This window comes from Elephas maximus, chromosome 3 (genome assembly GCF_024166365.1).
Source record: "Elephas maximus indicus isolate mEleMax1 chromosome 3, mEleMax1 primary haplotype, whole genome shotgun sequence".
Classification (NCBI taxonomy): domain Eukaryota; kingdom Metazoa; phylum Chordata; class Mammalia; order Proboscidea; family Elephantidae; genus Elephas; species Elephas maximus.
The window spans coordinates 37,855,175-37,868,132 of NC_064821.1; the positions used below are offsets into that span (position 1 = coordinate 37,855,175).

The following is a 12,958-nucleotide window of genomic DNA, read 5'->3' on the forward strand; positions in this document are numbered from 1 at the left end:
CCAGTCTACATTCATCCCTAAAAGTTTCCTTTCCGGTAGAAAATTTAACCAGTTAACCAGTTGCCATCAAATCAACTCGGACTTGTGGTGACCCCATGTGTCAGTAGAGCTGTGCCCCATAGGGTTTTCTTTTCTTTCTTTTTTTTTGAGAAAAACATTATTAAGTTCTTAATTTTATTTATTTATTTATTTTTTATTTATTGTGTTGTTGAGAGTATACACACCAAAACATATACCAATTCAACAGTTTCTACATATACAATTCAGTGACATTGATTACATTCTTGGAGTTGTGCAACCATTCTCACCCTTCTTTTCTGAGTTGTTCCTCCCCCATTAACAAATTCACTGCCGCTAAGGTCCCTATCGAATCTCTCAATTTGCTGTTGTCAATTTGATCCCATAGAGATAGATCTTAAAAGAGCATAATGCTCAAAGCAGACATTATTTGGTTTTAAGAAGGCTTCAGGGGGTATTTTTGGTCTAAGGTTTAAAAATTATCTCAGGGCAATGCTCCATAGGGTTTTTTTTTTTTTTTTTTAAATAATTTTTATTGTGCTTTAAGTGAAAGTTTACAAATCAAGTCAGCATCTCACACAAAAACCCATATGCACCTTGCTACACACTCCCAATTACTCTCCCACTAATGAGACAGCCTGCCCCCTCCCTCCACTCTCTCTTTTCGTGTCCTTTTCACCAGCTTCTAACCCCCTCCACCCTCTCATCTCCCCTCCAGGCAGGAGATGCCAACACAGTCTCAAGTGTCCAGCTGATCCAAGAAGCTCACTCCTCACCAGCATCCCTCTCCAACCCATTGTCCAGTCCAATCCATGTCTGAAGAGTTGGCTTCAGGAATGGTTCCTGTAATGGGCCAACAGAAGGTCTGGGGGCCATGACCACCAGGTCCTTCCAGGCTCAGTCAGACCATTAAGTCTGGTCTTATGAGAATTTGGGATCTGCATCCCACTGCTCTCCTGCTCCCTCAGGGGTTCTCTGTTGTGTTCCCTTTCAGGGCAGTCATCGGTTGTAGCCGGGCACCATCTAGTGCTTCTGGTCTCAGGATGATGTAGTCGCTGGTTCATGTGGCCCTTTCTGTCTCTTGGGCTCGTAATCACCTTGTGTCCTTGTTGTTCTTCATTCTCCTTTGATCCAGGTGGGTTGAGACCAATCGATGCATCTTGGATGGCCACTTGCTAACGTTTAAGACCCCCGACACCACTCTTCAAAGTAAGATGCAGATCCCACTTTGAAATGTGTTGTCTGGGGTCCTAAATGCTAACAAGCGGCCATCTAAGATGCATCAATTGGTCTCAACCCACCTGGATCAAAGGAGAATGAAGAACAACAAGGTCACATGATAACTATGAGCCCAAGAGACAGAAAGGGCCGCATGAACCAGAGACTTACATCATCCTGAGACCAGAAGAATTAGATGGTGCCTGGCTACAACCGATGACTGCCCTGACAGGGAGCACAACAGAGAACCCCTGAGGGAGCAGGAGATCAGTGGGATGCAGACCCCAAATTCTCATAAAAAGACCAGACTTAATGGTCTGACTGAGACTAGAGGAATCCCGGCGGTCATGGTCCCCAAACCTTCTGTTGGCCCAGGACAGGAACCATTCCCTAAGACAACTCATCAGACATGGAAGGGACTGGACAATGGGTTGGAGAGAGATGATGATGAAGAGTGAGCTACTTGTATCAGGTGGACACTTGAGAATGTGTTGGCATCTCCTGTCTGGAGGGGAGATGGGAGGGTAGAGAGGGTTAGAAACTGGCAAAATTGTCACGAAAGGAGAGACTGGAAGGGCTGACTCATTAGGGGGAGAGTAAGTGGGAGTAAGGAGTAAGGTGTCTATAAGCTTATATGTGACAGACTGACGTGATTTGTAAACATTCACTTAAAGCTCAATAAAAATTACTATAAAAAAAAAAAGTGAGATGCAGAATGTTTAGTTAATAGATTTTATTATGCCAATTGACTTAGATGTCCCCCGAAACCATGGTCCCCAGACCCCTGCCCCTGCTACGCTGGCCTTCGAAGCATTCAGTTTATTCGGGAAACTTCTTTGCTTTTGGTTTAGTCCAATTGTGCTGACTTTCCCTGTATTGTGTGCTGTCTTTCCCGTCACCGTAGTGCTTATCTACTATCTAATTAGTGAATACCTCTCTCCCACCCTCCCTCCCTCCCCGCCCCCGTAACCACAAAAGAATGTTTTCTTCTCAGTTTAAACTATTTCTCAAGTTCTTATAATAGCAGTCTTATACAATATTTGTCCTTTTGCAACTGACTAATTTCACTCAGCATAATGCCTTCCAGGTTCCTCCACGTTATGAAATGTTTCACAGATTCATCACTGTTCTTTATCGATGCATAGTATTCCACTGTGTGAATATACCATAATTTATCCATTCATCCGTTGATGGGCACTTTGGTTGCTTCCACCTTTCTATTTTAAACAGTGCTGCAGTAAACATGGGTGTGCATGTATCTGTTCCTGTAAAGGCTCTTATTTCTTTAGGATATATTCCAAGGAGTGGGATTGCCGGATCGCATGGTAGTTTTATTTCTAACTTTTTAAGGAAGTGCCAAATCAATTTCCAAAGCGGTTGTACCATTTGACATTCCCACCAGCAGTGTATGTGTTCCAATCTCTCCACAGCCTCTCCAACATTTATTATTTTGTGTTTTTTGGATTAATGCCAGCTTTGTTGGAGTGAGATGAAATCTCATTGTAGTTTTGATCTGCATTTCTCTAGTGGCTAATGATCGTGAACACTTCCTCATGTATCTGTTAGCTGCCTGAACGTCTTCTTTAGTGAAGTGTCTATTCATATCTTTTGGCCATTTTTTAATTGGGTTATTTGTCTTTTTGCAGTTTAGTTTTTGCAGTATTAAGTAGATTTTAGAGATCAGGCGCTGATCAGAAATGTCATAGCTAAAAATTTTTTCCCAGTCTGTAGTTAGTCTTTTTACTCTTTTGGTGAAGTCTTTGGATGAGCATTTAAGTGTTTGATTATTAGGAGCTCCCAGTTATCTAGTTTTTCTTCTACGTTCTTTATAATGTTTTCTATACTGTTTATGCCGTGTATTAGGGCTCCTAACATTGTCCCTATTTTTTCTTCCATGATCTTTATCGTTTTAGATTTTATATTCAGGTCTTTGATCCATTTTGAGTTAGTTTTTGTGCATGGAGTGAGGTATGGGTCTTGTTTCATTTTTTTGCAGATGGATATCCAGTTATGCCAGCACCATTTGTTAAAAAGACTGTCTTTCCCCCATTTAACTGTTTTGGGGACTTTGTCAAATATCAGCTGCTCATATGTGGATGGATTTATGTCTGGATTCTCAATTCTGTTCCATTGGTCCATGTATCTGTTGTTGTACCAGTACCAGGCAGTTTTGACTACTGTGGTGGTATAATAGGTTCTAAAATCAGGTGGAGTAAGGCCTCCCACTTTGTTCTTCTTTTTCAGTAATGCCTTATTTATCCGGGACCTCTTTCCCTTCCATATGAAATTGGTGATTTGTTTCTCCATCTCATTAAAGAATGTCCTTGGGATTTGGATCGGAATTGCATTAAATGTATAGATCGCTTTTGGTAGGATAGACATTTTTATAATGTCAAGTCTTCCTATCCATTAGCAAGGTATGTTCTTCCACTTATGTAAGTCTCTTTTGGTTTCTTGCAGAAGTGTATTGTAGTTTTCTTTATATAAGTCTTTTACATCTCTGGTAAGATTTATTCCTAAGTATTTTACCTTCTTGGGGGCTACTGTAAATGGCAATGATTTGGTGATTTCCTCTTTGATGTTCTTTTTGTTGGTGTAGAGGAATCCAACTGATTTTTGTATGTTTATCTTATATCCCGATACTCCGCTGAACTCTTCTGTTAGTTTCAGTAGTTTTCTGGAGGATTCCTTAGGGTTTTCTGTGTATAAGATCATGTCATCTGCAAATAGAGATACTTTGACTTCTTCCTTGCCAATCTGGATGCCCTTTATTTCTTTATCTAGCCTAATTGCTCTGGCTAGGACTTCCAGCACAATGTTGAATAAGAGTGGTGATAAAGGGCATCCTTGCCTGGTTCCCGATCTTAATGGGAATGTTTTCAGGCTCTCTCCATTTAGGGTGATGTTGGCTGTTGGCTTTGTATAGATGCCCTTTATTATGTTGAGAAATTTTCCTTCTATTCCTATTTTGCTGAGAGTTTTTATCATGAATGAGTATTGAACTTTGTCAAATGACTTTTCTGTATCAATTGATAAAATCATGTGATTCTTATCTTTTGTTTTATTTATGTGGTGGATTACATTAATTGTTTTTCTAATGTTGAACCACCCCTGCATACCTGGTATGAATCCCACTTGGTCATAGTAAATTATTTTTTTGATATGTTGTTGAATTGTATTGGCTAGAATTTTGTTGAGGATTTTTGCACCTACATTCATGAGGGATATAGGTCTAAAATTATCTTTTCTTGTGGTGTCTTTACCTGGTTTTGGTATCAGGGATATGGTGGCTTCCTAGAATGAGTTTGGTAGTGTTCCATCCTTTTCTATGCTCTGAAATACCTTTAGTAGTAGTGGTGTTAACTCTTCTCTGAAAGTTTGGTAGCACTCTTCAGTGAAGCCATCTGGACCAGGGCTTTTTTTTTTTTGTTGGGAGTTTTTTGATTACCTTTTCAATCTCTTCTTTTGTTATGGGTCTATTTAGTTGTTCTACCTCTGTTTGTGTTAGTTTAGGTAGGTAGTGTGTTTCTAGGAATTCATCCATTTCTTCTAGGTTTTCAAATTTGTTTGAGTAGTTTTTCGTAGTAATCTGATTATGATTCTTTTTATTTCAGTTGGGTCCATTGTAGTATTGCCCATCTCATTTCTTATTCAGGTTATTTGCTTCCTCTCCTGTTTTTCTTTTGTCAGTTTGGCCAATGGTTTATCAATTTTGTTGAGCTTCTCAAAAAACCAGCTTTTGGTCTTGTTAATTCTTTCAATTGTTTTTCTGTTTTCTATTTCATTTAGTTTAGCTCTAATTTTTATTATTTGTTTTCTTCTGGTGCCTGTGGGTTTCTTTTGTTGCTCGCTTTCTATTTGTTCAAGTTTTAGGGATAGTTCTTTGGTTTTGGCCCTGTCTTCATTTGGATGTGTGCATTTATTGATATAAATTGGCCTCTGAGCACCGCTTTTGCTGTGTCCCAAAGGTTCTGATAGGAAGTGTTTTCATTCTCATTGGAATCTATGAATTTCTTTATTCCATCCTTAATGTCTTCTATAGTCCAGTCTTTTTTGAGCAGGGTATTGTTCAGTTTCCAAGTGTTTGATTTCTTTTCCCTGCTTTTCCTGTTATTGATTTCTACTTTTATGGCCTTATGGTCAGAGAAGATGCTTTGTAATATTTCAATGTTTTGAATTCTGCTAAGGCTCGCTTTATGACCTAATATGTGGTCTATTCTAGACAATGTTCCATGTGCACTAGAAAAGAAAGTGTACTTGGTTGCTGTTGGGTGAAGTGTTCTGTATATGTCTACGAGGTCAAGTTGATTGATTGTGGCATTTATATCTTCCATGTCTTTATTGAGGTTCTTTCTGGATGTCCTGTCCTTCACCGAAAGTGGTGTGTTGAAGTCTCCTACTATTATTGTGGAGCTGTCTATCTCACTTTTCAATGCTGATAGTTTTTTTTATGTATCTTGCAGCCCTGTCATTGGGTGCATAAATATTTAATAGGGTTATATCTTCTTGGTGTATTATCCCTTTAATCACTATATAGTGTCCTTCCTTATCCTTTCTGATGGATTTAACTTTAACGTCTATTTTGTCAGGTATTAATATTGCCACTCCTGCTCTGTTTTGATTGTTGTTTGCTTGATATATTTTTTCCATCCTTTGAGTTTTAGTTTGTTTGTGTCTCTAAGTCTAAGAGTGTCTCTTGTAGGCAGCATATAGACAGATCTTGTTTTTTAATCCATTCTACCACTGTCTGTCTCTTTATTGGTTCATTTAGTCCATTTACATTCAGGGTAATTATGGATAGCTATGAATTTAGCGCTATCATTTTGATGTCTTTTTTTGTGTGTTGACAGCTTCTTTTTCCCACTTGATTTTATGCGCTCAGTAGATTTTCCTTATATATTGTCCTTTCCTCATATTTGTTGTTGTTGATTTTGTTTCTGCTGAGTCTGTATTTTTCCCGTGTATTTTATTTTCATGAGTAGGATAGTTTGTCTCCTTTGTGGTTACCTTATTATTTACCCCTATTTTTCTAAATTTAAAACTAACTTTTATTTCTTTGTATCGTTGTATCTTCCTCTCCATATGGAAGGTGTATGATTATATTTCTTAGTCCCTCTGTATTATTTTAATGTTGTCTTCTTTTATATAAAAACATCACCATTACACTGTGTTGGGCTTTTTTTTTTTTTTTTTTTTTTGGATTTCCCTGTCTGGGTTGACTTCTGGTTGCTCTGCCCAGTGTTCTAGTCTTGGGTCGATACCTGATATTATTAATTTTCTAACCAAAGAATACCCTTTCGTATTTCTTGTAGTTTTGGTTTGGTTTTTACGAATTCCCTCAACTTGTATTTATCTGGAAATGTCTTAATTTCACCTTCATATTTAAGAGACAGTTTTGATGGATATATGATTCTTGGCAGGCAATTTTTTCCCTTCAATTTTTTAAATATGGCATCCCATTGTCTTCTTGCCTGCATGGTTTCTGCCTAGTAATCCGAGCTTATTCTTATTTGCTCTCCCTTGTAGGTGACTTTTCTTTTATCCCTCGTTGCTCTTATAATTGTCTCTTTATCTTTGGTTTTGGCAAGCTTGACTATAATATATCTTGGTGACTTTCTTTTAAGATCTACCTTATGTAGAGTTCGATGAGCATCTTGGATAGATATCTTCTCATCTTTCACAATATCAGGGAAGTTTTCTACCAACAAGTCCTCAACAATTTTCTCTGTATTTTCTGTTATCCCTCCCTGTTCTGGTACTCCAATCACTCGTAGGATATTTCTCTTGATACAGTCCCACATGATTCTTAAGGTTTCTTCACTTTTTTAAATTCTTTTATCTGATTTTTCTTCAAATATATTAGTGCCAAGTGATTTATCTTCGAGTTCAGAAATTCTAGCTTCTACTTGCTCAATTCTGCTTCTCTGACTTTCTATTGAGTTATCTAATTCTGTAATTTTTTTGTTAATCTTCTGAATTTCTGATTGCTGTCTGTCTATGGATTTTTCCAGCTTATTAAACTTTTCATTATGTTCCTGAATAATCTTTCTGATTTCTTCAGTTGCTTTATCTGTGTGTTCCTTGGCTTGTTCTGCGTATTGCCTCATTTCCTTCTTGATGTCTTGAAGGGTTCTGTATATTAAACTTTTGTATTCTGCATCTGTTAATACCAGGAATGCACTTTCATCTAAAAGATCCCTGGATTCTTTGTTTTGAGAGCCTGTTGAGGTGATCATGGCCTGTTTCTTTATGTGACTTGATATTGACTGTTGTCTCCGAGCCATCTATAAGTTATTGTATTATTTTATGCTTGCTTACTGTGTCATAGCTGCTTGCTTTGTTTTGTTTTGGTATACCCCTATGGGTTGCTTGAGTGAGCTAGCTTGATTATTTTCGCCTTTGGAGCTCTGGTTTCCTGTCCCCAGCTGGCTAGAGCTGTTATCAGGTATATCAGTCTAGGAGTCCATTCAGTTTTCTTGTATGAATTCAGCTCAGGTTTCCAGGTAGCTGATATCAAGTGTGTGGTACAGGCTCTGTCCTACAGTCTTAGAGGGGCAGGGGTGATTGGCGTATATACCTGTATCTGATTGCAGCGGGGGTCACACTCTGAACAAGGCAGGGGGCTGAGGACAGACCCCCAAGTGTCTCTGAGGAAAGCGCATCTCTGTTCCCTAGAGCATGCTGGTGGGTGGGCTCTGCAGAGGGACCATGGGCATCCAAAGTTTTTGTTGTAAGGACTGGGAGGTACCAGTTATCCATGGACCCGTGTCGCGGGTGGCTGGGTGACCCAAGTGGAGCCACCAGTCCTTAGGTCCCTGCTGTGGGTAGGTGAGGACCTTGTTTAATAGGCAAAGCAATGTCAAATGTCAAACACCCACCTCTCCACCGCACCACTGAAATGGTTGGAGTTTGCCAGCAAGGGCCTATTCTCCCGAAATAGGCCCACACAGGTCCATGCAGAAGGGAAAGATGCTCAAGGTCCATGGACAGTGTCTGCCTGTACAGGAGCCACTTCTGTCCTGAGCTCCCCCAGTTAATGGAGCTAGCAAATTATCTTTTCCCCCAGTTGCAAATTATCTTTTCCCCCAGTTGCAAATTTTTTCCTTCCCCAAGGCTGGGTGGACGGCTCCAGGTGCTCACCAGGGGCTGTCTCAGGCCCAGGGATTCAGCCGCTGAAGCCGGCTTGGGGGTGGGGGGGGAGCGTGGTAAAATATAGGGTAGTGCTTAGGTTTTGCCGAGAGCGCCCTTATCCTCAGGTTCTGGAGGTGTGAGTGGGCTGTGTGGCTGGCTGCTTCTCCCTGAGGAAACTGTGGCTGAACGCTAGGACCAGCCTGCCGCCACCACCGCCACCGCTGCTGCTGCCGCAGCTCTGGGAATGGTGCCTGAGGGCTCCCTGCGATTCAGGTCCGGTAACTCCTCTCCACTTATGAAAGGTCTCTTTCTTCCCCTGCCCCGCAGTTCATTGTCGAAGCTTGCCTTTGATACTCAGGGCTCCCAGCTTGTCACAAATATACTGTTTCACTTGTTTTTTCGGGTCTTTGTTGTGAAGAGGGCTCCACGGAAGCGTCTGTCTATTCTGCCATCTTGGCTCCGCCTCTAATGCCTCCATAGGGTTTTCAATGGCTGATTTTTTGGGAAGCAAATTGGCAGGCCTTTCTTCTGAGGGGAAACCCTGGTGGTGTAGTGGTTAAGTGCTACAGCTGTTAACCAAGAGGTTGGCAGTTCTAATCCACCAGGTGCTCCTTGGGCAGTTCTACTCTGTCCTTTAGGGTCGCTATGAGTCGGAATTGACTCGACGGCAGTGGGTTTGGTTTTTTTTGGTTTTCTTCTGAGGCACCTCTGGGTGGACTTGAATGTCTAACCTTTTGGTTAGCAGCTGAGCGTGTGAACCGTTTGCACCATCCAGGGACTCCAGTGGAAAATACATCTGTCAAAACAGGGCCTGGGTGAGGTGGGGGCTGCAGGGGTTGCTAATAGGAAGATCAAACCTCATCCCAACCCTGCTCACACACTCTCCGTGGCTCCCCAGTGCCTTCAGCCCATATGCCCAAGACTGATTCTCACTGCCAGCTTGATGAAAGGTGTGAAAAGGCTGGGGGAACACTACTCTGCCGGGGAAGGGGGACACTGGACCTATCTTGGATTCCTGTTTCCCATCTCAGGTTGAAGGGAGGAGACAGTGGAAATAATGGTCAGAGCCGATTCCATACATGTCTCTGTGATTGTCATTCAAACATCTGCATGTTGTTTCTACCATTCTCGACCTCCTGTGGACCTCACTAGAGACCTGGGTTCAAAGCTTGTGCTCAGCCATTCCCTCCCTGCCTGACAGTGGGCAAGTGACTAGCCTCCCTGAGCCTCAGCTTCCCCATTTTGTATTGGGATGACCCTTGTTATCAAGCTCCTGTAAGTGTTGCCAGATCTTGTCCAGCCTTGTCCCTTTTTTGGAGAACATGCAAGAAGCTATTTTGGAGTCTGCAAGAAGTTTATTTATTTACCACTGGAGAAAGAGCAAAAGGGGGAGACCCAATGCAAAGAGGGTAGAATCTGGGGTGAGGATATTTGGCCCTTGTTGTTATGACACCTTTGTAGAACCAGGGACCCTCCACGCCAGATTGGGGTATGGGTTTTTTCCCCCAGTTGGCTCCACAGAGGACAGATGAGGAGCGCCCCATCCCCAGAGATAATAATGTCCCCCAAGACGTGAGGCTTTATGGTGAGTGCTATGTGGCCTCAGGAGTTTGCCAGACCTCTCTGGGCCTCGGGCTTCCCCGGGGCCATGCCTGAGGAGGGGTCAGTGGGGGCAGAGGGTCAGCAGGTTTTGGTGGGTGCAGCCGCTCAGGCAGCAACGTTGGGCAGGGTTGTTGGCAGCGGCCCTGCGGCGCCGGTGGTGATGGCGAGAGACCGGGTGCAGGGGCTGTGGGCCGGGCACGAGCTCGAGGTCCTTGTTGGCCACCAGTCCGTGGGAGAGATGTTGTCCTTCCAGCCAATTCAGCAGCTCACCTGGGGACAGAGAGGATTCAGTGTGCGTGGGGGGAATCCCAGAGGATCTCCTCCATTGCGTGGACACACCTGCACGCTCCCATCCTGCCAGGTGATTCACCAAACACACCCACCACGCACACAAATATAAGCAGCAAGCATGTATTAAATGCCTATTTCATTCCAGGCATCCTTTCAATGCCCCCATCACCGAAGCACGGCCCCAGCTGTATACACCCTCACACCCCAAGACCTGAGGGGATTGAGGGTCCTGGAGCTGCAGGCAGTGGGAGTGCCCCGCAGCAGGTCTGAGGCACCCAGACCCCATCAGAGACAGACCCACAGACGCCCCACAGTGCAGGACACAGCAGGAGTGACATGTGACATATACTCTTCTAAGTACACACGTCACAGCTCCCTCCTGACCCCCCTACCCTCACATGCCCCTCTGAAGACCCACTTGCCTGGTGCCTGGTGTCACACAGACACACACGGACACACGTGTGTCACAGCATGCGTACAAACCTGTTGCGTACACCGAGCACCAGGGCTAGGAGGAGGGGGAAGCAAGTGAAGCCGGAGTAAAAATTAAGGGTGTGCCTTAAAGATAAGTACTATTTTAATGCAATATTTTCAAAAACCATCAGAATGCAAAATCCACTGTCTTAGTCATCTAGTGCAGCTATCACAGAAATACCACAAGTGGGTGGATTAAATGCACAGACATTTATTTTCTCACAGGGGGCTGGAAGTCCAAATTCAGGGCACTGGCTCTAGGGGAAGGCTCTCTCTCTGCTTGGGGGGAAGGTCCTTGTCTCTTTCCAGCTTCTATCCCTTGGCTCCTTGTTGATCTTCACATGGCACAATGTCTGTCCCCATCTCTGCTTGCTTCTATGCCTGACCTGCTCACTTGGTATCTTAAAAGCGTTTGGCCTAAGACACACCCTACACTAATATGTCTCATTCACATAACAAAGATAACCCATTCCCAAATAGGATTATACCACAGGTATAGGGGCTGGGGAGCCCTGGTGGCACAGTGGTTAAGTGTTCTGCTGATAACCAAAAGGCTGGGGGTTCCAACCCACCAGCAGCTACATGGGAGAAAGATGTGGCAGTCTGCTTCCATAAAGATTGTTACAGTCTTAGAAAGCTCTACTCTATTCTATAAGGTCACTGTGAACCAGAATCAACTCGGTGGCAATGGTTTATAACCCATTTGGGCTGATAGTAGAACTGCCCCATAGAGTTTCCAAGGAGCTCCTGGTGGATTGGAACTGCCAGCCTTTTGGTTAGCAACCATAGCTCTTAACCACTACACCACCAAGGTTTATAGGGGTTAGAATTTACAACGCATATTATGGGGGGAGGATACAATCCATACCATCCACGAACATCCAAATATGAGCATTTTAAATAAAGACAGAGTCCCACTGAACGCGACCCTGCCTTGCCTCTTACTGTGATCACCGCCTGGGCTGGAGCCTCTCTGGAGCCCACTACATCCGATTCATTTTCCAGGGACCGGGACCCTGTGTGAGCGCTTGCGCCTGGTGCCCCGTCCCCGAGCGCCCCCTACTCACCGTTGCTACGGGCCGCAGGCCACCTGGCCTCAGGGGACCAGCGCGGGCCCCCGCATACTCGCACCAGCGCGCGCACGAAGTGGGCGCCACACAGCTTCTCCGGAGACGCCTCGGGGTCAGCCTCAGGGCGCAGCGCGGGCGCCAGCACCGGGCCCAGTAGCACCAGCGTCCAGGTTAGCGGGCGGGGGTCCATGGCGGCTGGAGCGCCCGGGCAGCTACACCCTTGTTATAGGCGCCTGGACACTGCAGCTGGGGGCCTTGGAGGAGGGACAGAGCATTCCAAAAGGTCAAGAGTGAGGTCAGATGAAGGATCCCTTGTTCCAGGCCGGGACCTTGGCCGTACCTCCCCTGCAGGCAGTGGGTGAGGAGTCTTTCCTAAGCGTTTTGAAGAAGTGAAATAGACAAACCCAGAAATAATGATTCTGGAGTTCACGGGCCAGTGAAGTTCAGAACCTGGTGGTCCCTATGATTTTACAGATAAGGAAACTGAGGCTCAGACAGGGGGCCCCAGGTGTGCCCAAGGTCATGGAGATCTGAGGCAGAGCCTGTTCCCCTGAGGCCCTCAGCCCTGACCTCTGGCAGGGTGGTCCTGGCAGCTCTGCCTCCCCAAAACTAGGGGCTTCTGTGGTTTGGGGGGTGGGGTGGGGTCCATAATAAAGTCCACGGTTAGCTCAGCATCTGCTTGGCACCAGCCCTGGGCCCAGGGGAGCTTATGACCATGTTTTACCAAAGAGAGAAACTGAGGCTGGGAGACAAGAGGCGAGTCAACCCGAGGCAGGGGACCCTTCCACCAAATCAGTTGGCCTTTCCACAGACATCTCTGCCTCAGTCTCTCTCTATGGCTCCATCCTTCCCCATTTCTCTCTCTCTGTCTCGTCTCTCCATCTCTTTCTTTCTGGGTCTCTGTTTCTCTCTCTCCCTCTCCATCTCTCAGTTTTTCTGTCTCCCTCCCTACTTCCACTGCTCTCTCTTTCCATATCTCTGTTTCTCTCAATTTCTTTCTCTCTCTAAATCTCTGTCTTTGGGTCTCTCTTTCTCTTATCTTTCTGTCTCCCATCCCTCTTCTCTCTCTCTCTTTGCTCTTTAAGTCTCTGTCTTTCTCCCCATCCTTGTCACTCTCCAGCTACTGGCAGTCCTGGGGTGGACACGGCTGAGGG

The 12,958-nt window shown here is 44.5% G+C and overlaps 1 protein-coding gene across 1 annotated transcript; it reads right to left on the reverse strand.

Moving 5' to 3' along the window:
* Positions 1–9,712: 9,712 nt before the first annotated feature.
* On the reverse strand, positions 9,713–12,898 carry INSL3 (insulin like 3). Its single transcript, XM_049877387.1, has 2 exons — positions 11,802–12,898; positions 9,713–10,239 (listed from the first exon to the last, which is right to left on the reverse strand). The coding sequence occupies exons 1-2, from the start codon at positions 11,992–11,994 to the stop codon at positions 10,031–10,033; spliced, it is 402 nt and encodes a 133-aa protein (XP_049733344.1). The 5' UTR covers positions 11,995–12,898; the 3' UTR covers positions 9,713–10,030.
* Positions 12,899–12,958: the final 60 nt, after the last annotated feature.